General features: G+C 41.9%; 2 protein-coding genes across 3 annotated transcripts in view; both read right to left on the reverse strand.

Annotated features, from left to right (window-relative positions):
* Nucleotides 1–62: 62 nt before the first annotated feature.
* Nucleotides 63–5,473, reverse strand: LOC1274102 (IQ motif and SEC7 domain-containing protein 2; the record flags this gene model as incomplete). The annotated part of the gene is made up of 2 exons (XM_003436712.2): nucleotides 63–3,964; nucleotides 5,323–5,473. Coding segments are annotated over 2 exons (1,092 nt in total), but the record flags the coding sequence as incomplete, so codon positions are not given.
* Nucleotides 5,089–26,149, reverse strand: part of LOC133390951 (Kv channel-interacting protein 4-like) — a 58,558-nt gene continuing 37,497 nt past the window's right edge. For both annotated transcript variants that reach the window (XM_061650195.1, XM_061650197.1), the window contains exons 4-7: nucleotides 18,840–19,031; nucleotides 5,985–6,058; nucleotides 5,670–5,882; nucleotides 5,089–5,584 (exon numbers count right to left, since the gene is read on the reverse strand). In XM_061650195.1, the coding sequence (XP_061506179.1) occupies nucleotides 5,474–5,584; nucleotides 5,670–5,882; nucleotides 5,985–6,058; nucleotides 18,840–19,031 (590 nt within the window). In that variant the 3' untranslated portion in view covers nucleotides 5,089–5,473. The remainder of the gene's footprint in view (nucleotides 5,585–5,669; nucleotides 5,883–5,984; nucleotides 6,059–18,839; nucleotides 19,032–26,149) is intronic.

Below are 26,149 nucleotides of genomic sequence, written 5' to 3' on the forward strand. Positions count from 1 at the left end.
TCCGATCGTATTTTGTTTTCTCAACACAGACCAAACTGTTCATTAATACATTAAATGATCAATTTCTAACAAATATACACATCAGGATTTATTATTGAGAACAGTACCATGACCATACAATAGTGGTGGTTCATTCCGACACCCATTTTGTTGTCCATCCACAATGATGAGAGTTCACACACCGCACCCCGGTATCGCGTATCATAACGTGTTAACGCGCCAGCAAGTACTTAGGAACAAGTAGTGAGTGAATTCGTTCTGTGTTTACCTTTTCTCTTGCAAATCGTATTAAATACCTGCTGCTGTATTCCTGTTTTCTATCACGGTTTCATGGCAAGATCGGCAAGATTACATCGAATATTGAACAATCAATCTATAAAGCCAGTTCGCACAGAGGCTCTAGAGGAAAACCGTATTCTCCTAGTAGTACAAAAGTAAGACAGATTGTTTTAAAGCTCACTCGAATGAAAGTAATTGTAATAGGGAAGTAATATTATAGCTTTTCCTTAGAAAATATAAAACTAAAACTAAATTGAATTTAACTCATAGTTAAATTGTTCTAGCTAGTAAAAAATAATAGTTCTACGTAGATTGGTTGTTTTCTACTCACATTAACATACGCTTGAAACTAGCTTGATCGTTTTGATTATGCAGTTATAACATTCGTTCACCCTTTTTTCCATACGAAACTGTCTTGTCTACGCTCTCTTACAAATTATACATCTAGATCAACAATTAGACACTATGATATCGTTGCAGTGTTTTGCAAAGGGTTTTGAACCCAAACCACCGTTTTTAAGCTTCGTTTGAGTTTTTTTGTTTTGTTTCACGTTTCTTGTCTCATTTACCGTATAATATATATAATATTAGTTCATGATGATATATGCGATACAAAGAGTGTTCATCACCTTTAATTATCAATATGGATCCGATAGCTTATAGAGTTCGTACACTTGCTAACCAGTAACACAATATTCGAATAGATTATTTAACACTTAGAACACTCTCGATTCGCTCCGACGACTGTCCCCACCGGTCCGGGCTTACGAAAATGACTAGTTTTTGCTCCCATAACTAATACATTTTGATGACTACAGGTTTGATAAGAAAAATACGATTTCTATACGATTTGGTTTAACATTACATTGCGACTTACAGATACCGATTAACAATTCACGTTACTCTGTGTTTGTGTGTATGTTTTTTTTTTCTCTGTTGTTCTGTTCCTTTCCTTTCTGAGTGTTGGTTTCGTTACGTTGTTACGAGACACTTATGGTAACAATAAACACGGATTTACAAGAAGAATACCTATTACTCGTTAACGTTAACGTTGACTGCTCTTTGGAGGCGAGGGATTGAATTTACTTTCCTCTAGCATTGTTTATGTGCAGTGCATGACCGATTTTGAATTTGGTTTTGGTGCACTTGTACAGCAATAATATTGTTTGTTTTTTTTGTAATACGTGGAAGTAAATACTAACATTTTTATTTCGTCTCATTAATTGCTTGCGATACATCGTTTTGCCTTTGCTTGAGTGAAGTGGCATTTTGTTATTGTGTTTGCAACGTTTGTTTTGGAAAGTCGCATAAGAAAATGTTTGTTTTTTATTGCCTTTTAATTTAAACTTTAAATCAAAACCATTTCGAGCGACTGCGGGTATCGTCTTTAATTGGGAGTTCGTTCAGAACGTATATTTATTCTATTGTTTTGTCAACATTTACGGCAAGAGCAGTTCAGTTTATACTACGTTACATACTATATTCATCATTTTTTTTATTGTATGTTTTGTTTTTCTATAGTTGCTTGCATTTTATAATTGTAATCTGTAATCTCTCTTTTCTATACGTTGCTTGTTTTGCATAACAGTGGTTGTAATAACTAGTAGCAGCAGTAGTAGTTCGTTTTTCATTTATTTATTTGATTCGTTTGAGTCCCTCGAGATGACTGGCATAGTTATGTATTTGTGTTTGATATATATATACCTTATGAAATCTTTCTTTTCTCCCTGTGACAAATTAATGTCGGCATGGTGGTCAGGTTGCGCACCATTTACATAACAGCAGAATTGTGTGGGGTAGGTCGGCTTCCCTCCTATTGTTTTGACTAGTTCTAAGGATATCCAAGCATGCTCCACTAGTAGTTCGTGGAAACGTGGCTGCATCATAAAACTCTCTCTCTCTTTCTCTCTTGTTGGCTGTCTCAGTTGTAAATGGCTTAACAGTGATCATGGTTGCCAGCTTCCAAGCAGGATTTAACCATGCATAAAGGATTCCAATTTACGTTTGCTGCAGTATAAAGTGCAATGTCAAGACTTTGCATACAATTGTTTGTGAGTATGAGTGTTAGTGTGTTTGGGTGTGTTTCTGTATGTATCGTACGCTCTATCGTAAAACAGATCGAGTTAAACCTACACTTAGGAGTCGAAATTAGGAAGGCACATAAGTGGACTTGTGGGAACTTTAACACCTTACTCTCCGTCTATCAACTTTTCTCTTTCTGTCTCTCTCTTTCTCTTTTTCTCTCTCTATCTATCTCTCTCTAGCCTGCTGCTCTTATAGGTAGCCTTTGTAGGTCTTGCCCGGGGCAAACGCCTTCGGTCGATCAGTTTTAGAATATGTGTTACCCTTTCCTTTCCCATCATCATCATCATCATCATCATGCACTGGTGGACTGGCTGTGGTAATTTCGGGAGCTAACCGAGCGGAAACATGGAAGAAAGTCAACTTATCAGACTACTTGGATTGTTCAGCAGTGCTAAAGATATGATCGTTTCCTCCTCACGAAAACGATTAGGATAAGGAAGAAAGCTTCCTTATTGAAGTGTCTTCTTGGCAATTAAGTGGCATCTTCATTCCACAACATACATTTCCCTTACACCATCGTAATAAAACAGATCGCTAACGCGAAGGATCAGGAGGTCTAACGAGGGGACAACGGAACCTGAATTATCTTAAGAGTGTCGCTTGTTCGCGTATGAAGAGGAAGCGCTACCGATGGTTTTCACTTTGCATCATGGCATACTTCAATAGGTTAGGCCCTGCTTAGTGACCGTATACCAGGCCTTCACCTTCACCAGCGTCGGCGTAGGAACGTCGGTCGGTGTGCGTGCACCCTGTTGCTGCTGTCCTGGAAGCAAAGGGGCCGGTGGCACTTTGCACTGGGAACAGTGCAGCTCGTGCGGTCGGGTAATGCAGCCGCAGCAAGAGCCGGGCGGTGACATTGGAGACGAAATCGTTGCAATGCCGCTCGATGACTGCAAATGATGATGAAGATGGTGGTGGTGATGATGCGAGGAGGTGGTAGACGAGGACGCGGACAGTTGCCCTAGGAACGATCCATTGCAAGGAGGCAAAGCGAGCGAGAGCGTTTGCGGTGGTTGCATCCTTGATGATGGCAGTGCTGGAGGCGGCGGAGGAGCGTAGCACGAGCCCTGGCCAAGGCGCAGCGTGGTCAGGTGAAGGGGCTGCAACGGTTGCTGCGAGTGATAAGTGTCCTGGGGCGGAATGTGATAGTGCTTCAGTGGGGGTGGTGGTGGTGGTGGTGGTGGTGGTGGCGGCGCTGTAGAACACGACGGCAACGCTGATGAAGGATGCAGCAGCAGATGATGATGATGGTGGTAATGATGGTGATGCAGAGGATGGTTCGCTGTCGGATGGAAGCCGCCGTGGTTTTGGTGCCGCACGGCAGTGGCTGCGTTCGACTTGCCTCGCCCGTTGGCCAGTATCATCGACTGTTTGCTCGTCCGGGACGTCCGGTATCCTTTAGACGTGCCGCCATTGGTGATCGTGTTCGTAGTGCCGGTGGGCCCTTTCAAGCATGCTGCTGCAGCAGCACCAGTCGGTGCTGTTGTTTGCGTTCTCTCATGGCCACCGCTGATGGTGGTGGTTGTAGTCTGCTCCGTTCGTTTAGCAGTGCTTTTCGCGGTTGTCGTTGGTGGTCCGTTCGATGTGTCGGATTTCAGTACTGAGCGAGTGAACGAACCGGCATCCGGAACGAAGGCAGATGGGAAGGGGGAGGGGAAAGAAGCGGTTAGAAAAACCTGATAAAGTTACAGTGAATACCATTTAAATCCATCTTGGATTTAGGGATATGAATTTGAATGTGAAAATTAGGATTTCCTTCCAAAAGTGGGTTATAAGGATTGGTAACAATTGATACACTTGAAGTCATACACTTTTTACACAAATAATAAATCAAGGTTATCGTAGATGTCTTTTGTATGCAGTGGCTCACTAAATAAATGATTCAGTCACAATTTCGCGGTTTTTTGTGTGAATATCTTAACCAGCTCTCAAGCTAGCCAGAGCCTATTTTAGCCAAATTGTACAAAAAAAACTCCTTAACATTAAGTTAAACAATCCATTGCACCAATACGATTAAAATGACGAATGTACTAGCTTTGAGGTCAAAATTTTGTTTGCATGAGTAACGGGGACCATTGGCTTCTCAGACTACATATAAATAATGAAGAATGTCTATTTTAGTCAATAAGAGTTGTGCAAAACTCATAAAAATGACAGCGAAAAGAAACTAATGATAAACTCCTAGGATGGTGATGGTTCAAAGTCGTACACTCGTGCCATATTTTATTGTGCAATTAATTTTTGTTCAACACTTCTTACTACAAACTTCACAGACAAACTGTGCAATGGAATAAATCATTTGAAAGCCTTTTTAATCCTACATTTTTATCATTCTATGATTCATTATCTTCGGCTAATATATTTGCTTATACTAAGTAATAGAAATGCTTAAATATCATATTGAATTGAGTGAATCATTAAATCAAATTGGCAAAAGCAATGACAACACAACTTCCACGAAAAGTTCAAGGCTGTTAAATAATATTTTTTTTTTTTTATTCAGGAGTAACGGTCCAAAAAGGCCGTATTGCTTAAGAAAATAATAATTTAATAATTAATAATTTAATAATAATTTAATAATAATTTAATTAATAATTTAAGAGCTACAGCAATGTGAAATGCAAATGATTTTAAAATGAAAATAATGAAACGAAGAAGCGAATAAAGCAGTTCAAAGGGTGATATTAAAAACTGCATCAAACTAAATAATATAATCTACAATGGTTTAAAAAAAAAAGTTCTGTTCAACAGAAGCTTACTTCATTTATTGTGGGGTCAAAAATTTTACAAAACTATTAAACAAGAATCTTTTACTCTGCCGATGCACAAAACAAAAGATGCTTACAAAGTGTTGCAATTCCCCCGTACGCTTCTCCCTTTTGGACGTGTATGTGTCTCTCTGTGGCATACTTCCGAGCCACTAACTGTGCCCAAACTACTCTCACACTGCACACTTACTTGCCGTTTGCAGACTGCTCTCGTTCGAGTTTTCGTTGCTTCCGTCGTCCTTCGGTCCTTCCTGACTGCCCGGCAGCTCGTCCGCGTCCACTTCGCTGATGCCCGGCACGAACCCGTAGCCGCCCGGCAGCGTGTACAGTCTTTCCAGCGGTCATATGGTCGAGTCGAACACACCCATCGAGCTCGAGATAAGCTGATCCTTGCGGCAGCAGTCGAGGAACTCTTCGATCGTTATCACACCGTCCTGGTTGGTGTCCATCTTCTGTGGGGTTTTGTGTCAGTGTGTGTGTAAAGATTAACATACGTTACCGTGTCTTGCCTATAGTATTTCGACCATCCACGCTTACCTGGAAAATAGTGTCCACCTTGTTCTTAATGTTAACCTCATCCGTTCCACCGTCATCCCGGGCACCCATCAGCTCGTAGATGGCCGTCACGATGTCCGTCATTTCTTCGCGCGTTATCTTGCCATCGTGATTGATGTCGTACAGGGAGAAGGTCCAGCACAGTTTCTCCTCCAGCGTGCCCCGCGACAGTATCGACAGGCCCTGGACAAAGTTCTGGACCAAAAAAAAAAGGGGGACACAGCATATATTTAGTGCAAACTTGGCTACAGTGCAACAGTTGACGCGCGCGTGTGTTGACGGCCGGGATGCATTTACCTCGAAGCTAAGAATACCTGTATGCTCCTTGTCTAAAGTATTGAACACGTAGTGTGCATATAATCCTGTATTGGCTGAAAGAAAGAGAGAGAAAGAAGGAGTTTATTAAATTTTAGGTTTAGTTTACAGATAAATTATATACAATTGGTAATTTAATTCATGTGTTCTAGAAAATACAATCAACTAAAATTGCATCTATCATATATTGAAAACATTAATTTGAAACAAATTCTGATAAAATTACACCATCAAAGGATATTTATTATAGAACCGTTTTCACTGAAACATCTCGTTTTGTAAACGAGCTTTTGATATAATCGATTGGAATAAAGAAACCAATTGCCCACTGACGCACAAATCACCATATTCAATACTTCCTCTTTTCATCTGTTATTGCATAACATGCTCATTCCCCATAAGCGCAACCCCGTGGGCTTGGAGTGGAATACTTTACGATCACATTTGCATTTCGAGCACTTTACGTCAGCGGATCAACATGGAAGAGAACGTTCACTGATGATGCGAAGGGAATTATTTCACAGATCAGCGTAAAATTAATTACAACCTACTTTAACAAGCATGTGTGCATGTGTCGAGTGTTTGCAGAATGTGAGCACATTAGTCTAGCGTAACTACTGAGTAGAGAAGCAAGAGTAGAATCGCGAATCGACGACAACATGCAATGGAATGGAAGGATAACATTGAAGCGGTGAGGAATAGTTGACTATTCGTTTACAAACATTGAATGATTCCGGCGAACTGTTTACATTCTTTTATGCGAAATATCACAGACATTCTAGCTCTAATGCAAAGTTACCGACTGACAAATTGAAAGTGTTCAATTCAATTTAAACAAATCTAATTTGCTAAATTATGCTACGAAAGCTTCTCGTTAGATATTAACGAGAATCACGCCTATTTAGTAATCGCATCTAAATTCCACTAAATTGTTGGTAAATCTGTTTGTTTTACAAATTTACATTTACAGTACAGTAATGTAAATTTAAAAAGTACAGTACAGTAATGGAAGTTACAGTAAAAAAAATCACTTCTAGCAATTTGCAATATCTCTAATTTCACCGGGAATTTAACATCAATTTTTAAAATGGATTCTATATTTTGTTACGAAGTGAAAGTGAAAACAAAAATGATCAAACAATGACAGGTGTTAAAAAACGAAGCGGAAAATAATTCAGTGCCGAACACGTTAAAGCCTTTTGGTTGTACTTTAGCTGTTGCCAAAAAATATGTCTTTTTATTCCGCCAGTTCGTTTGTAAATAACGCTCTGGCTAATCTTGCGAGTCTTTTTAGCCTATTTCCTTAAAAATATTCTCTCTTTTTCCCATCTCTTTTCCTCTCTCACCAATTCCTAACGCATATGTCGACAGGTCGTTGGAACCATCCTATTTTGCTGTTGTAAGGTTCCAACAACAGGTATTCTCCGATATACGTCAACGATATATTCGCGATATTCTAAATGCAAATGCAAAATATATTCCCTTTTGGTTTAATTTTTAAAATTATTTTAAAAAAGTACAAAATTGTAATTTTCAGTAGGAATCAGATCAAATTACTAATTTTGTGGCAAAAACCTCTGACTTCAAGCAAAATTACAATAAAATTAGCTAACATTTCACTAAACCCTTTGAAATTTTGTATCCGGTCTGCATAAATAGCGTATACCGGGGAATATCTGTACAGTCATTATCATTTTACATTTTGTTACGAACTTGTGCTTTGTGCTTTAACAAAACAAAGAAACAAATAATTATTGTTGCGATTTCTGGAGCATAAATATCTAACCATTATTTGATTATAAAAGATAGTTTTAACTAAAGTTGTTTGGAAGTGTTTAAATTTGTGTATTACAGTAGAACGTCGATTATCCGGTAAGATTATAACTTTCGATGTACAATTTTATACACATCAATTAATGTTTTTTTTTTTGCCATATTTACAAGTTTTTTTTCCTGTTAGATCGGTGATAGTTAAACTATGCTATGTTGTGCTGTGAATCCACCAGAATTGTCAAAAAAGATTGTCAAAAAAAGCGAAAGTTTTCCATCAAAATTGGTCTCTAGCTTTCCAAATATTCATACGATCGTATTATTTCTTGGATCGAGTGCTTTAAACCTGATTTATTATAGTAAAACTTTGCTAATTCCATTTTTAAAGGCCTAGTGAGGAGATACATTATAGATCAGCGATCGGCAAAGTCCAGCCCGAGGGCCAAATGCGGCCCGTCAAAACATTAAATACTAATCAATTCAATCAAGAAAATAGTTGCCTGGTTTTGAAAGATAGAAAGAACCTATTCGTATAAAAAATACTGAACATCTTTTAGTATGACATTTCATACTGTCGAACTCTTCCAAATTTTATTAATGTAACATTTATTGACGGACTAATCAATATGTTTATGTTTATGTTTATTTGTCTATCGATGGACAATAATGCCCTCTCGAACCATTATAGCAATGTTTTATAATGAGTTCTTTACAATGGATTACAATAACATAGAACATAAAAATGTGCACTATGGAACCAAATTGAACACAGAAACACGATCATTAAACTCAGTTGGCGAAATCCTCGGTTCAAAAGCGTCGCTGACTGCTTTGAAAGCACGGCACATGAGTAGGAACGGATCAGAGGAGCCAAATTGCGTTCTACGGTCGTCGAGGGCCAACATTGCCCGAGTCCGGAGCGGCCTGGCCGGAACGTACAGGTTGATGGCAGCCAGTAGTGACGGAGAGTCAATACGGCCGTCGAGAAGTCCCGTGATGAACGACAACCTGGCTTTTCGTATTCGCTCACTTAGGGTGGGTAGCCCGAGTAGTAAACACCTAGTCCGGTAATCGAGCCTTTAGTTCCATGAGCGAAGTGCAAATCGTGAAATTTTGCGCTGGATTGATTCCAATCGAGCTAACGGACGCGCTGCAGTTGGCCACCATACGATATTTGCATATTCCATCAACGACCGAATAAGTGAGCAATAGAGCGCCTTGGTGCAAGGTATATCATTAAGCTCGCGAGTCATATTGATAACTAGTCCTAGCATTCTATTGCTGGTGGCTACTACGTGATCCAGCTGATCCTTAAATGATAGTTTTGGTTGAACTTGAGGTTAAAAAATCCTATATGTAACAGTAATGCGGCTTCTACATGACAATGCTCATCTCCATTTGAAAATTGAAACGAATATTTAAAAACCCGGTACGGTTTGCTGTTTGTACGAGTCCAACGATTATACACTGTTGCTTCTTAAGGGTACACGATTTTTAAAGAGCTTGTTTTTAAGGGTATCAGTAATCAATTTGTCTGACATGCTATTGCTTACTCGTAAAGCATTAGAATAGTTAATGGATGTACGTTTGTCTCGATATTTTTTCAGCCGTAATTTTTCAGGCTTTTACCATCCCCAGATTAAATCCCCAATCACTGAGGCAGCATGGGACGAGGGGCTAATCCAGCAGCGATATTGCTATTGCTTTATTGTTTGGAACTTTTAATCATTTTTGTGCACTATGTTGCCGAATCTAAACTGACGAATCATTAATTAATTTTAAGGATTGTGATTTAATGATAAAAATGTGAACCTTGTTTGGATGAAATGATAATTTAAAAAACCAATTATCATGTTTCCAAAATTTTGTTGTGAAATAATGTATGTGAAAAATAAAAATCTGCATTCCCCTGGCCCGAAGCACTCGATAATTTAATAAATTAAGCCCTCTGCCTCAAAAGTTTGCCGACCGCTGTTATAGATCACTAGATCGTCAGTTTGTCAAATATTCAATGCACCTGATATCGATTCCAAATGGCTTTCAGGGATATTGTTTTAGTTTTAGTTTTAGAAAGGGTTCATTTAATTCAAGATTTTAATATGAGATGATAAAGCCATAAAATCAGTTTCGAATTTATTTTTACATCTAGTTCATGTTAAGTTTTCAAATTTGTTTAATGCTTTAAACCCAAAAAATGGTTGAGAAGGGATGGTACAACACTGCTTCCATAACAAGGCATAATTTTTTGTTTAAATATGTTGTATCATATGTTCATTCATATCAATTATCTTGGCCCGTAAAAATTCAATAAAAATAAAAAGGATTATAAATAAAATATTCAATCAATAACTAAAATAAAATTTACATAATAATAGTAATATTGTAAATCTGTTGAGAAAAGAACAAACAACTTTGAAGCGGACTATGCACCGAGGTATACAAAGATTGTCCCTCATCTCCCTTTGCAATCATCGCCAAAACTGTGCTACAATGTCTGCTAATACCGATGAGGCTACCCGTCCTCTACCCGCGATGCAGCGTAGGAGACACATCTTAACTTACATTACATTTATGCACCAACAGGCAAAACACTCTTTACCCAAACCCCCGCAAACACCGAACCCATTGCAAAGGGGCGCTTGATTGCTGCGGTTCCTCGCATTCGTTTATTATTTACTTTCATTGCGCGCAACTGCAATTTGCTGCTGCATTTCGCCTTGTTCACTTTCGGTAATACCGCCAAGCTTTCAGGACATCCGAACTCATTTCCTACAAAAAAGGGGAGACAAATTGTATCCCCCCCCCCCCACCACCTTTCTCACTGTCATCACCAACGTTAATATTGTCTGTGCGGTGAAGATTTCCTTTACGCTTTCATTCGCTTTGTCGAATCTCGTTGGTGGGATGTTTATGATTTTTTTTTCTTTTTTCTGTCATAGCTGCATTATGTCCAGTTGATAAGAGAGAGAGAAAGAGAACGAAAAGGGAAGGAGAGAAAAGGAGTGAGGAAGTAATTGTGCAACGCTCTGGATTCCGTTTCTTGTGGCCACAAGCTGTTGATGTAAAGAACGGAGGGACGGAGTGGGAAGGACCTGAGGTCGTGAAGCACCAAACCATGCTCTTTCCGGTTGAAGCTCATTGGTTCGGAAGTTTAAATTGATATTTCATGTAGCAGCACAGTCGGAGGACATTCATTTCAGACACACTCATCAATCAAAAGGGAACGGGATTTTAGGAGCAGCATCAACTATCGTCTCGCAGTGCGCATTCGCTGTGGGGCTGTGTGATCTTCATCAATCCATACCACACTTAACCTTTGGTAAAGCGCAATGTTCAGCTTTGAAGCTGCATTTGCAGTAATTTTTCCCTTGCTGTGCACTTCAAAAGTCGTTCAAAGCAGGTGACTTCTTCGGCATTATGCAATGGGAATCTCTGCTGAAGCTTTTGCGGACAACAACCGCGATGAACGTGTTGTTCAAATGCGTTTCTTTAAAACTGTTGTCGCTGTTAGGTTTGATTTTTCAGATGTTCTACTACACACAAACACACCCGCCCTATATTCTCCCTCTTGGCAGCCTCGAAAGGAAAACGATACACTTGCCCGCGCTGCGAACGACGAAATGATGGGGTGCAGCGAGGAAAAGTACAACTTCCACTGCAATATCTGTCACTTTCCTTTAGCGTCGCACGCCCTTTGCCCCACATGCCTGACAAATGTGCTGTTCATGTTTTCTTAACAAACTCGTTCGATCGGGGCAGGGTTGGGGCCGTTTTGCTCCCGAAATGGCAAAATAACGAGAGCGTACATTGGACTACGGGGTACGGAGCACCGCCGCCGGTCTGTTGAAGTTCGGTTGTTGAAGTTTGCTGCTTTTTGATGGTGGTGGTGCCCTAATCCTCCTCCCCCTTCCTCCACCTCCATCCCAACGGACCCACTGTTAAGCTTGTGCAGCATTATTTTCCGGCCGAGGTTTCTTGCGCTTGCTGCTTGCCTGCTTGGTGTACTTGGAATGTTGTTGATTTTCATGTAAATTGACTATTTCATTGCGAATCACTCGCCGGCGAAAGAAAGAGGTTCGTGCTGGCTCTGCTGCTGCCCGCCTGCGAGGGTTGCAGCTGATGATGATGATGATGATGATGGTGATGGTAGAATAATACAAAGAATACAGTGCTTGTCTAACATTTGCATACAGCAACAGAGCACGTTGTGTGGAGTGAGTGGAGAAAGGGGGAGGTTTGCTCATTTAGTTTGGCTCATAGTTGATTTTGAAGTGTGTTCGTTCAGTTGTAAAAAAAGTAATGGGAAAAATAATTTAAAATTAATTTGATAAGCAAACCGATAGCTGATCAATTATACAATAGAGCAGGATTTGACAGTATGTTAATACAGTATGTATTAACAATAAGACATTCTGTATGGAGGAAGTAACATACAAAATTGTGTATAGATGAGATACACTTAAGTCTGGTTGCAGTAAATTTATATAAAGTTTGGCATGTGATTTTGCGACGAGAGAGCATTTGGCTTTCGACGGCGCAATAAATGCAATTCAAAGTTTTAAATATAGCTCCATGCATTTTTCTCGCGATAACATTCTGCTATTCTAAAATTCACACAAATCAGTTTTTCTTCATTTTTATATATTTTGGGACTATTTTCAGTTGTATTTGAAAACAAAAACGAACATTGTGGCGTGAGAGGATGGGCTCTTTTAGAAGCGATGTTGCTCTTGCTTTGTTATTTTTGACTGATAACACTTTTGCCCCTCTGTTGCCGATCCTCGAATGATTAAACATTACAATTCATTTTTAAAGTAGGTAGCAATGTTGAACCATGTTTGCTTTGGCCGTTAGATTATGATGATTATAGAAAAACTGCAATGACAACAATCGCATTGCTTTACATCATTACCCATTTATTTTGTTTTTAAAATGCTATAATGTAATAATTTTAGGACAAAAAAAATCCCGTCGTATCTTAGATACTTCATAGCAACGCCTCCATTAGTTTCCTTATAAAGAATATCTTTCTTAGCTGACGGTCCTTGAAGATTCACCTTAGAGAGATTGGATTGAACTTTTAATTAAAAAACAGTTCCCCAAAACATTGAATAATGCATTAGAGGGGTTGTTGTACACGGGACGATGTTTAAACGCAATACAGTCCGAACTCACTGGTTGAACTTCGATTCCCTGCCAACTACTGAATATGTGCTTTTTAGTTGGCACGTTTTTCCATACAAAAAAAAATCTGAATTTTTTCTAGCCATGAGATTTTTGTGAATTAAAAACCCCGGTTTCCCATACAAACGCATGCTTTTTAATTGAACTGTCAGCAGACTATCGAGTGTTCAATTAAAAATTATGCCAACTAAAAAGCGTTCAACTATTGAATTGTGACTGTAATATCAGTTTTCAATTCCCATTAAATCTTTAAACATTTCCTGTTATGCTAGCAGTCCAACTGCAACAGTTTCGTATACATTTCTTCAAAGAAAAAAATTGATGAATAAATAAATAAACAAACAAGTAAATAAATTTCTTCTTTGGCTCAACAACCGATGTCGGTCAAGGCCTGCCTGTTCCCCCACTTGTGGGCTTTGGCTTTCAGTGACTAATTGATTCCCCCCATAGCAGGATAGTCAGTCCTACATATGGCGGCGCGGTCTATTTGGGGATTGAACCCATGACGGGCATGTTGTTAAGTCGTACGAGTTGACGACTGTACTACGAGACCGGCTCAAGTAAATAAATAAATAAATAAATAAATTGTTAAATAAATAGATTTACACACAATGTGTATGGGTAGCTTGGTCCATACAATGTTTGATAACAAGGCAAGAGTTGTATAAGAAAATATTAAATAAATATACTATAGCTAAAAATATTATGGATGTTCTGATAACGTTTTTTACCATTTAAGATATGGCAAATCTTCTTCTTCTTCTTTTGGGCTCAACAACCGTTGTCAGTCAAGGCCTGCCTGTACACCACTTGTGGGGTTGGCTTTCAATGACTTTTGGATTACCCCCCATAGCAGGATAGTCAGTCCTGGCGTATGGCGGCACGATCTATTTGTACCCATAACGGGTATGTTGTTAAGTCGTACGAGTTGATGACTGTACCACGAGACCGGCTTTAGATAACAAGATATGGCAAATATTACACAAAATATCCAATAAACAAACAAACAAGTTTTAACAAACTATGTTTACATTATCTATGCACAACATAATATTGACGAACAGTAATGTTGGACTGCTCCTTCTAAAATTTCCTTAAAAATATTGACGAATTGGTGTTTGGTTACAAAACGAAACAGAAACGATTTATGAAACAAATGAATGGCTGTTATACACCAAATAGCCTAAGTTAAAGTAAAACCTCTTTTTGACAAACTGGTGATTAGAACAGTCAACAAATTCCAACACGAAATCGAAAAAAAAAAATTAAAACCAGATGAAAATAAACACTTATTGAACCCGTCGGCCATTGCATACCGTGCAGAACGTTTTTCTGCAACTGACTGTACTCGCGCCGACCAAAAATGTCCTCCAATGAGTCACCGAGTCTCGTTGAAATTCTTCCCCCAAAAATGGTTGTACTGCACACAGCGCTCTGACCTCTTGACTCGACGACTTCCAGGGGCTGCTGACTGTGTACCCAATCGTGCCCTTTCTCTCTCTCTCTCTCTCTCTCTCTCTCTCTCTTTCTCTCTCCCTCTTATGCTTAGACACATTTGTTCAAGTTGGCATGGAGCATCTCGAGAGGGTTGTTATTTCTACTTGCTTCTCGCTGCTCGCAATACTGTTACGGATTGCACTGTCACCCAGAGTGGAACATTTTGTTTGTTTTTTTTCTTCTTACTTTGTATGCAAGCGTTCGTTTTCCTTTTTCAAAAACAATCTATTCGTTTGCGGGAAATGAAATGAATCGCACAGCCCGTACCCGTACAAGTTAAACCTCTAAAATATCCATCATTTCCCAGCAATTCTCTTTTCGATCGTGATAAGTGTACGTCAATCGTTGGCAGTACAGAGGTTCGGGTTGGTAGCACTGCTAGTGTCCGCAAAGATGTGTTATGCTTTTTCCCTCGTTGAAAGTAAAAGAAAATAGGAAAACAACTCTCCTCTGCTACAACGTGCAACCGGAACGGGAACAGGAAGAGCCGGTACGTTTCGAATGGTCATCAACATTGTGGCCATACATCAGCAGCTGTACTGGCCACCACTTTCCAGAAACAATTAAAATAAATCATGCAGGAGAAACGAATTAATTATCGCACGGTTCGCGTTTTTTTGGGAGGCTTGCGCGCGGGCGAGATTGGGACACGAAAACACGCGCACTCCGCACCATGATAACACGTGAATGCGCTTTAAATTTATTGCATAATTATTATTGGTGGTATCGCCCGTTCGTGGCTAGGAATCAATTGCAACACTGTATAGTTTCATTTTTTGAAACAATGAATGGGGTTTCCCTTTCTTGCTGGTAATTTATAACAGAAGTTTTTGTTTCTGTGTTTTTGGGAAGTGTTTTATGGGTTTGGGTTTATCGCCATTATTCACTATTCGTTTCTTGATAGTGAGGTTGGCTATAATGATAATGCTTGTAAGTGAGTGAGTGAGTTTGAGATTAACTGAAGAAAGTCTTAACGATTCTAGTAACGATTCGGGTTTTACCGAGATTGAGTTTCCTTGTATTTGCAATTATTAAAAGAAATGATGAACTCCCTTTCTTAAGTTTTGCAGTTTTGGTGAATGGAAAACTCTCAGGGCCTTTTGCTACCACCAAGGGTCTGCGCCAGGGGGACAGGCTTGCATGTCTCCTATTCAACTTGGCGCTAGAGAGGGCCATCCGGGACTCGAAGGTGGAGACTTCGGGAACCATCTTCTATAAGTCAACTCAAATCCTGGCATACGCAGATAATATAGACATCATTGGTCTGCGGCTCTCCTATGTCCAAAAAGCCTAGAAGACTACCAAGGGATAGAGCAGGCCGCAGAGAACCTCGGCCAAATAGATGAGCCAAATAGATTGAAGTCGTCTCAGAATTCACCTATCTAGGGTCAAAGGTCAGCAACGACAATACACAATACACAATGTAAGCTGCGTTGCGTGCAAGGATGTTGGCTGCCAACCGCTCTTTCTACAGCCTGAAAAATCAGGTCACCTCAAAGAACCTGTCACGACGGACGAAACTGGTACTATATAGCACCTATATACAGTGGCGGATTAACACGAGCGAAGGCCCTAAACGGTCATAAGATTGTAGTCCTTTCTGAAGTGACGAACGAGTTGATGTATGAGGAATTCTAAACTAGAGAAGCAGAGATAAGATAGAAGAAGATAACTGAGAAGCAAATTTACCTGTGAGCGGGGGATGTGTCCGTTTTTTCGGGGCCCCGCACGGCCGCATAGTTTGCTTAGTGCTTAATCCGCTCCTGCCTATTAGCAGCCAGTACTCACATGGACCCAAAAATACCCTCTTAAACATGGACACTCACCAAATGTGATGAAACCCTCGTAGCCGCCTTCGAGAAGATGACGATCAGAAGAATACTTGGCTCCGTATGTGTAGAAGGACAATGAAGAAGCCGTTATAACGACGAGCTACGCGAGATGTACAGTGACCTCACTATCGCTATCTCACTAAGCTCGGCAGGCTCCGATGAGCTGGCCATATTGCACGCATGGAAACGGATAACGCCCCTGCCCGTGAAGTCTTTAAAGTAAAGTAAAGGCCGTTCACAAGGACAGAGAAGACGTGGTAGTCCCAAATTGAGGTGGCAAGATGGCGTGGAGGAGTCCGCGATTAAGGCCAGGATAACAAATTGGCAGACGAAAGGGCGAGACCGTGAGCGGTTGTAGCGCCGGATAAGTAAATATGTACTCTCTGTAGCCTATGTGCAACATTTAAATGTGTTAAACATCGCCAAACAACGTTACACCTAAGGTAACCCTTCTGTCATTACAAGGATTGATATCTGGTTAGTAACCAGCCATAAGGCCTCTTGCACTGGGTTCAGTACGTTAATGAATTACTCAACGACCAGTTTAACTGGTCTAAACTGGCTAGATGCTAGATGCCACTAGCATCGTGTTCGTAAAGGATTGAGCAAACGGCAGAGAACCTCGGATTGCAGATAAACGAGACAAAGACAAGGCTGATGTTGGCAACACCAGCGGCCCTACTAACAATTCCAAACATACGTAGGCGGGACGTACGGATAGGTAAACCAACTATTGAGATCGTTCAAGATTTCACCCATCTCGGGTCAAAGGTCGCATGGATGATGAGCTGCGCGCAAGGATTCTGGCTGCCAACAGGTCATTCTATAGCCTGAGAAAGCAGTTCCCCTCAAAGAACCTGTCACGAAGGACGATGCTGCGACTGCGTCGTACCTTTACTATATGCGCCTCTGAGACACGGCCACTGGTCAAATCTGTCGTAACGCTCTTGGCTGTGTTCGAAAGGAACATGCTCAGAAGAATCTTTGCTCCCGCATGTTTGGAAGGACAATAGAGAAGCTGATACAACGAATGTCCTGCAGATTTACTGACCTGCAGCGTATCGAACTCGCCAGACTCCGGCGGGCTGACCATTTTATATGCATGGAACCGGATGACCCAGCTCGTAAAGTTCAGTTAAGCCTTCTACAAGGACTCTCTCTCCGTGGCGTGGTAGGCCAAGTTGTGGTGGCAAGATAGCGCGAAGAACAAGGAAATAAATACATCAACATTTGTTAATCCAACGGAGGTGACACGGTACTCTTTTTAATAAATGCTCCGGTCCTGTTTTTGTTGTCGATTAAAGTCGATCCCGTTCAAGAAGAGTAAAATACTAGCTGAAGTCACTATTAGTAACTGTAGTTGAACGACAAAGCTTCTTTCGTTATCTTGAAGTAATAGAATTATTATCCGTTCGTTGTTATTGATGTGGTATCGCAAAATGTCATAACAAAAGCAAAGCATGAAACAATGTCATTATTGAACAATCATTCGAGTCCCATGAAGGTGCTTGTAGCATATCAAAAAGAAAACTCGTGCACTAATTAGACCATCTCGTTAGGGTCAGTCCTGTTTCATTTCCACCAGCAATCATTAACCTACTTCTAGATCAATATAATGATAGTCAGTAGTGCGTACGAGAAGACGCAAAAAACACGCAGCTCGAAGATGCTTCGAACGGCATAGTGTGCTGGGAAGCTTTGCTCCTACAAAGAGTCTTGAAGACTTTAATTGCGAATTGAATTCACTTTATCAACTCGCTTATCTAAGCACTATTCTATAGTACAAAACGTAACACAAGCACACTCAACCACCAGCAACGGGGGCAGCAATATTGTAATTTATTGTAAAAACAACTGAATTGCTTCCACAGCACAGAATCATAAGCAAACACCTCCGGGAAATCGAACAACCGGCCAATGTTGCTCGGGCACAGCCAAAACACAAACAATCCCACCGGCGAAACTGTGACTGTGTGTCGGGCCGGGTGATGGTGGTTGTGGGTGAGTTGATTGAACATCGAGAAAAATTCTTCGAAACATTTCTTCTCATTTCTTCTCCTTCACATCCTCGTTTTACCGTTCAGCCGTTTTCTAATCGACTGTTGTCTGGTTCGTGTCAATTACATGTCAGCTAAGTTATTTTGTTCGTTATAAACCGTTCGTTTGTTCCGTCCATTCCCAAGGGATGCACACAAGTGGATGAGGTTTGCATTTCTTTCGCTATTTCTTGTTTGCTTGTTCGTCCAATCCATCGCTTCCGTATGATACACTGTCACTGCATCCCTTGGTAGCTAGTAGTAGTAGTAGCACTGTTCTTTGAGTCTGCCATGCCACGGAGGCTTGTGTCAAATAAGTGTCAAAGTAAAGCATGACAACGGCTGCTCTCTCTCTCTCTCTCTCTCTCTCTCTCTCTCTCTCTCTCTGTCTCTTTCTAGAAATTCTCACCGCAATGATGAGGGTGACTGGAGCAGTCTGATGCGTTCAATTCATTTCAGCACAACCGTTCGCTTTGTCACAAACTTTCAAAGTCATGGCGTAATAGAATATCGCTTACCTCCTTGTGGGAAGAACTGTGAGTAGATGAACTTGAACGTTTCCTCCCGTATGATGCCAGCCGGACACTCCGCCTTGAAGCCGCGGTAGATTCGCTTGATTTCTGCCTCGGTGAAACGGGTCGCCTCGCACAGGGCCGCTATCGATTCCGGCCGGTACTTCGGCGGGGACACGATCTCCTCCAGCTCACAGTCTAGATATGTAGGGGTAAAAAACATGGAACCACATTAATACAATCCGGGGGTTGATGGTGGTGGACGGTTGGAGGGTTAAAATTAACACCCAAAAGGAATTGTGCTTCTAAACATGTATTGAGATGTCAAAACCATTTCGACCGGGTGAACATGTTTTCAATCCCTCCCTTTTATAACGGCTTTGTTTAGCTCATTCTAATCGTTCGGTGTTCAGTGTGTGCGTGTGTGTGAGTGAAGTTTCCTGAGCCCTGAGTTGTCGGACGGGAAAAAAACAAAACTTCATTAAACTGCTTTTAACAACAAATAAAACACTTGAACCTCGGGCGTGATGGAACCGTTTCATTCTTTTTTCCCCGTCTATCCCGTTGCTTTCTATTAAAGCTACCATCACCGTCACGCTGTTGCTCCTGCTGCTGCTGCTGTTGCTGATACTGTCAGCTCATCATCCTTCGGGGCACAGCTTAAGCAGCGAAGCCCAGCCCAGCTTTTATATGTATCGAAAACAAGGGGTCCAACCGACTTGACCGCCCGCAGGGTTTTGAATTACAAAATTCCACAGAAGAATGTTTGTTGCTGCTGATTGTTGGGTCGTTGGACCGGGAGACTGTTTTATATGTTCAGTGAGACAGAGAGATCGGCAGAGAGGTAGAGGATGAGAAAAGCACGGGGGGAGAAAAACACAGTGGCAGTGACATTAAGTTTCCAGAGCTTTACATCATCGGTGGAAACGAACATCTATTGGAAAACCAACAGAGTATGACGTTATGACAACTTAATAATGTTTTGCCAGCACAGATCGTGAGTTGATTCAGTTCAAATATGAAATGATTCAAAAAAAAAATAAAAAACAGGTAATGAGACAGTTTATTTCAGTGCGAATGAAAATTCATTTTAAAATTCAAACTATTTCTATTAAAATAAAATCTTACTTTAAAATAAGTGATATAAAATCCGCTCCCGTTGGGTTCCAACCTTTATGGTGTTTTCAAAACTATTTCCATAATGGTTAGCAGTGGCATTTTTCACGATGAAAAAGTACTCACACACACATGTAACCTGCGCATCCCCCATTATTTTTTACCCAATACCCGATGTCCAACGGGCTGAAGGGATTTGTACGCAATGTAACGCAGGCCGTAGTTGTACAATGGAGCTTTCCCACTGACCCGCCACCGTGCACGATGCACACACCCATCTAAACGGTTCATTTCCTCCGTGCAGAGCGAAAAGATGCTTATCTCTTGTGATAAATGTTTTCGTAGCGACTGAAAGACATATCTGCCCTCCGCCAGCGCACGACTTCCTCGCTGGCGGATTTTTGCATTCATGTTTTCGCTACCATTGCGCTTGTGCTCTCTTTCTAGTAAATCATCTTTTGCTTCGTGTGTTCGTTGCGCGTACTAATTTTTCACCCACGATGACATGCCCGGAACGCAGTGGTGTGGTGGTGCGTCATCGTATGCAAAAGTGTCGGCAAAGTGTACCCGCACGAAGAGCGTCTTGAAGCAAAATGCTTCATGCTGGTAGTAAACCAAACCCGACGCAAAACAAAAGAGCTTGTACCATGGAAAGAAACGTTGAACACTAATCACGACCAACAGAGCAAGAAGGACCCTCTGAACCTCCGAATGCACCCCCCCAACCTCCTGTCACCACGCTCTCTCTCTCCCACGGGCCTATCGCGTGTCCACCAACCGTGCGCTCTCTAAATGGTTGTTTGTTAATGTTTTTAATGGTGGCCCTTGCCTTTTCTTCAGCTGGGCTGTTGGGGCACCATCGTACAAGCAAGCTGCGAAGAAACAAAAAGATTTAACGCGTACATCTTCTAGCATCAGTAACAAATGCTTCAGCGAAACAAGAGGACACAAAACCATCCATTACAAGACAAAGTGGGCAACGGTAGCGGGTGGGAGCAAAGGTGATGTAAAATCCTGCTGCTGGTTACTGGTTGGTGGCCGCCGCTGCAGCATGAATAAATTTGCCATGCTTTGAAGAATGGCTCCTTGACACACGCACACACACGAGGTCACGGGCGGGATGGGATGGTACGCGAGCGCGAGCTGTCCGTTTTAGGTCTTTATCGAAGATAAAAGAGTCGTCCCGGGGCCGGTGTCGGTTTCGCGTTATGTTATGACCGCACGACTGGGCAAATTTTATAACCACCAAACAAACCGTGTGTAAGCTGGGAGACGGAGATGTCTCTGTAGGCTGTATTTTGGGGCTCTTGGCTCGGAACAGTCGACCAGTTTGATAGCGTGATGGAAATGCTCAAATGCTAAAGTGTCACAGTAATTTTAATCAACGTAATTAGGTAGCCTTTTTTCACGGTTTGATTGATCGATAACAAGTGCCGGAAATGTTTTGATGGCGTATGGTAGTCGGAATATCCGCAAGCTGTGAGGAGTACATTAATAAGCAAATTGCAGTTTAAAAAACATTTGCTCAGTAAAGAACCCACAAACCAAAAACCATAATATATTTTTCAAAAAATAACTGAAGTGAAAATATACTAATTTTTGGTACAATTTAGTTTAACAAACTATTTCCGCTAACTAAAATTTTTAAACAACAAATTGGAATTAAAAAATGCGTTTAAAACATAACACAAATAAAATTAAAAAATGTCAGAAAACATTATCATAAAATGAATTATTTTTCCCCACCTCAAAAACAAGTCCAATGATCCACCATTTACGAAAATAAGGCAAATCAACGACCGCAGAACAAATGAACCGCATGACAAACAAACAGTCAAAAGACTGCATAAGCCGCAATTCCCCGAAAATTAGCCCACTCTTTACAAGGTTTGGGCATATTATTCTTTCCCAACCGTTCTTTTCCTGCTTTCGCCACTGCCAACACGCAGCCGGAGGATGCGAAAGTGGGAGAGAGTGTAGTGTTAGATGAAATTAAATTTTGGGCTTGGGCACCACCGAATTGGTCATCCGAATTTGGCCGAGCTCCGCCGCCGCTTGAGCGGGCAGCAGCAGCTGAGCGCAGCTGCTATTAGCTCCCGAAACCGGCTACAGGAGAAACAAGCGGAGAAAAAGCCCTTCCCACACATACACACAAAAGGCTAACTGTAAAGGGAATGAGCGCAAGAGGGAATCCTTCTTGTTTCGCCACCCATTTCCTTCCTCGGAAGGCAGAAGCAAATGTGTTTTATTATTGGGAAAAAAGCAATACATTAAGTAATTTTCATAGCGCTCACTTTTACTTCGCTACCATCTGCGCTATTGCACATGCCGAATGAGCTGGAAGTTTGTGTCACGTTTAAAGCTCATAACATCGTCAAATTATAATATGCCCGGCACTTCACAAGCGCCAAGCGTCTGAGAGCAACGGCGTGCGATGGTATTGCTTGGTACGGTGGTTTTAATTAGTGTAATAAAGTTACAAGCTGACAGTGGTACGGTACGGTGGCCGTCGCTTGCTGGAGCAACAAATGTGTCCATTAAACAGTAACGAAACCGAAAAGTATCTCAAAGAACACTCCATTCTCAAAAAAAAAAAATGCAAAAGTATGTACCTTGATCGTTATGATACCGTTTTTATAATAATGGTACATCATGAAGGTGAAGCAAAGACGCCAGAAAAGACGAATGGAACAGCAAAGTTATAACTCAATTTGGCGTGGCATAGGGTAAGAAACTTTTTTTATTGAACCATACTAATGCTAAAATTACCCATGGAGCGACAGTGAATTAAAAACAAACATTTAAAATGCAAGCACAGCTGCAGCATAACATGTTTTATTACAGTTAAGCAGCATTATAAGCCAGCTTTTCAATTCGAAATTAATCGATTTGTCCAGCTTGTTCTATTTACGGCAGCCTTCCAAGAATGTGTGCTTCTTCTTCTTTTTGTTAAGTTCCATGCGTTCCAATACTTCCAAAGCTTCTAAGTCTCAAATTACCATGAAATATGATTTTAGGTAGCACAAAACCCAAGCTCCCAGCTCTCTGGGACGGCGTTCAAAGAACACACAAAAACCCACACACACACACACATATCCCTCTGGGGGAGACAGGGGAAGAAAAAATGACCAAAAAATCTGCTTTATTTTCCTTCCTTTCCTTTGCAAACATTTCACGATCCGGTACCGTACCGTTCCATACACGCTTACCTTGCTTACCGCTTCGAACACATATGTCGTTAAGACAGCACTTAAAGCACCAAGCGCCTCCATCCATGCTGGCCGAGACATCCACGCGTGTCCTCTATAGATACACACACACACAGACGTGCGGGATTGCATCTCAATCCCGAGTCCCTTTTTGGTATTTGCATTTCCATTCTCCGGTCCCGTGTGGACGGTTGAGATGGGTCCAGACTTTGAAGGGGGAGGGGTGGAGAGAAAAAAAGTATCTCTTCCGGTGGAAACATGGCCCCCGGGGGGGGGGGGGGGGGGGTGGGTGCAAGCGGCAAGGTGAAATCTAATTTTACCATCCACCCATTAAACCCATGTGACATGCCTCGAGGGGATGATCACTCTATTCTATGCCAATCCGGGGACACCCTCCCTGTACCCGCGCTCTACCCTTTCCGGTCGCACATGAGTCCTCGTGCGTGGGGAACGACCGGTGGGGAACGAGAAAGCACGTTGATTGCAGCAACGGCAGTGCAGAGTGTGTGTGTATCGATGTACTCTCCAGGTCGGAGGGACACACATAAAGGGACACCATGGACGACGTTGTCGTATGTTGGCTTAAGATCATTTGCGGCATTTGCTTTACTGCTTTGCTGTGTAAATACTACGAAGGCTACGTAATTGTAGAGCAATATTATCGTAGCGTTAATTGTGAGGCGATTGTACTTCATGTCAAGGTGGTTGATCATTATGTCGTATGAGGCGCTAGTTCCTGCGCCGGTGTGAGAAGTTCATTCACACAAACCACAAACACACACACACACAAATGAAGCGGATGCTTTAAATCATGTCTCAATTAATTTGCCCTAAGCACAAGCCAACAAACTTCGTGTAAATGGAAACCCCTTGTACACACGGCTGTCCGACAGCTGGAGTCGAAAAACCTGAGCAAAAGCATCCAACCATTCCCGTAACCTTCGTCATCGGTCAGACACACCTTCCTCATCATTACCGAAGCTGTTCAATCAAAAGGCAGTAAAACAAGAGTTCGGGTGTCCTGTAACGTGAACACCCAAACACACACACAAACTAACCGCCTTTTTGTCGTCGTCGTCGTCGTCGCCGTGGGAAAGGAACCCCTATTTAAATAATAAATTAACACCCCATTCATCGCATCCACCCCGCAGCAGCAAAGGTTGCTTCCGATCGGTTTCGGTGTTGAAACTGCTGCGGAAAGAGCCACTGAATCCCGCTTCAAGCTCCCGTGAGAAAAAGGATGATCCCCTGTTTTGGGGTGTGATCCGGACCGGGCGCCGTCCGGAAAGGATTAGCACAAGCATTAGTCCGCTTTTAATCTGGCTGTCGATACCACCGATAGTACATGTCGTCTTGCGTCGTTTAGCCTCTCTTCTAAAATGTTACCCCGTCACCTACACACACAGACACACACATGTACGAGGGATAAAACTTTTACCGTCTCTCTGCGTGCGACCGTGCTCAAAACGGTTATCCAGCAGCAGCGCAGCAAATGTTCCTTTTGCATTATGAACTTCGGAGCATCATATTTTCTACTCCCTTCACCACCCACCTATCCCACCTTTAAAAAAAAGCGAGTGAGTTGCTTATGAAAATATACATTTCACTTCATTTTATTGACGCTCGGCACCCACTGCTGCACCGGGTGGAGTGGACTCTCAGGGACGGGCAGAACCACATTTGCTCCGGCAAAAGTCGATCAAAAAATAAATGTTTAACCCACTACCACTACCATCATAACATTCTGTTTGTTCATTTTTTCCGTTTCCAGACCTGTCCTTCCTGCCGTACCACCTGCCGTACCAGGTTGTTAGTGTGAGGTCACCGACTTTGAACGACCATCGCCGGGTCGGGAATTTGGCCGGCCCAGTCTGCATGTTTGTTTTTTATGCCCACCAACACACAACACCACAATCCACTCACCCCCTCCCTGCCCGGGTCCGACGGTGACCCGTCCCGAGAGCCGTTTGGCTCCAAAAGCCGTTGGTCGTTCGGCCGAATCCTCACGGTCATGACCATCCCAAACAGCATCGCATCGGCCGTAATCTTGTACAAACAAGCGATGCGAAAATTTTCACGGCAAACCAAGGGAAGGAACTGCAGCAACACACACACACACTGGCCGCCAACGCCAACACCGGTCAACACTTCCGTGCCCTTGCCCGTGCCAGGAAACAGGGGCTTGGCAAAGGGGAGGTGAAAAAGCAAAACGCCTTTACAACCATCACCCTCCGAACACGTGCTGCTGCAAACTCACCATTCGACACGGCACATGGCGCTTGAAACGGCCCTAACCTTCTCTCTGTTTCGGTTGGGGAGGGGAAAATGTGTATTTAGCGGTGCGAACCAGCGACGGCATGAGAAGGACGCAAACGCTTTTCTTTTATTCGTGGCATTTTTTTCATTACATACGGCAGCAGTGCTCATGGCCGCGGGGGCAGCGAAATATGGCAAACGTACTTCCGTTTTTATGACCACCGTGTGCCGCGGTGCACACGCGGGAAGGCAGCGCAAGCGTTTGTCCACTTTGGGTTGGCCACGCGCTCGCTCATCCACGGTGAATGTTGCTGCTCATCCTTTGCTTTGTGTTCGTGTATACATACATACATCCATTCATCGCCACAGCAACATAAGGGAAAACGTGTTTTATTCGATTTTCGTGTTATCAAACGAATTATTTCTCCATTTGCCGTGAAAACCACCTCAAACACTCAGTTCTTTATTTGCCCTTTTCTGCTCTAAAAAGGATTGTTATTTTATCGAGTTTTCGTTAGCATTCATATTTCCACAAAAATTGGAACCCCCTCCTTATCTCCCAAAACAATTATAACTTCACCAGGTCATTCGTATGTTTTTGTTGCTCTTTCAACTTTGCCCAAAAAACAATAATCGCCGTCACGTAGCATCAATGATCGTAAATTGTAAAATATTGACTTCGGTATTACTGGCGATAAAAAACACACACACACACACACCCTGCCGCTCAAGTTC

This window comes from Anopheles gambiae, chromosome 2, assembly GCF_943734735.2.
Source record: "Anopheles gambiae chromosome 2, idAnoGambNW_F1_1, whole genome shotgun sequence".
In the NCBI taxonomy this organism is placed as follows: domain Eukaryota; kingdom Metazoa; phylum Arthropoda; class Insecta; order Diptera; family Culicidae; genus Anopheles; species Anopheles gambiae.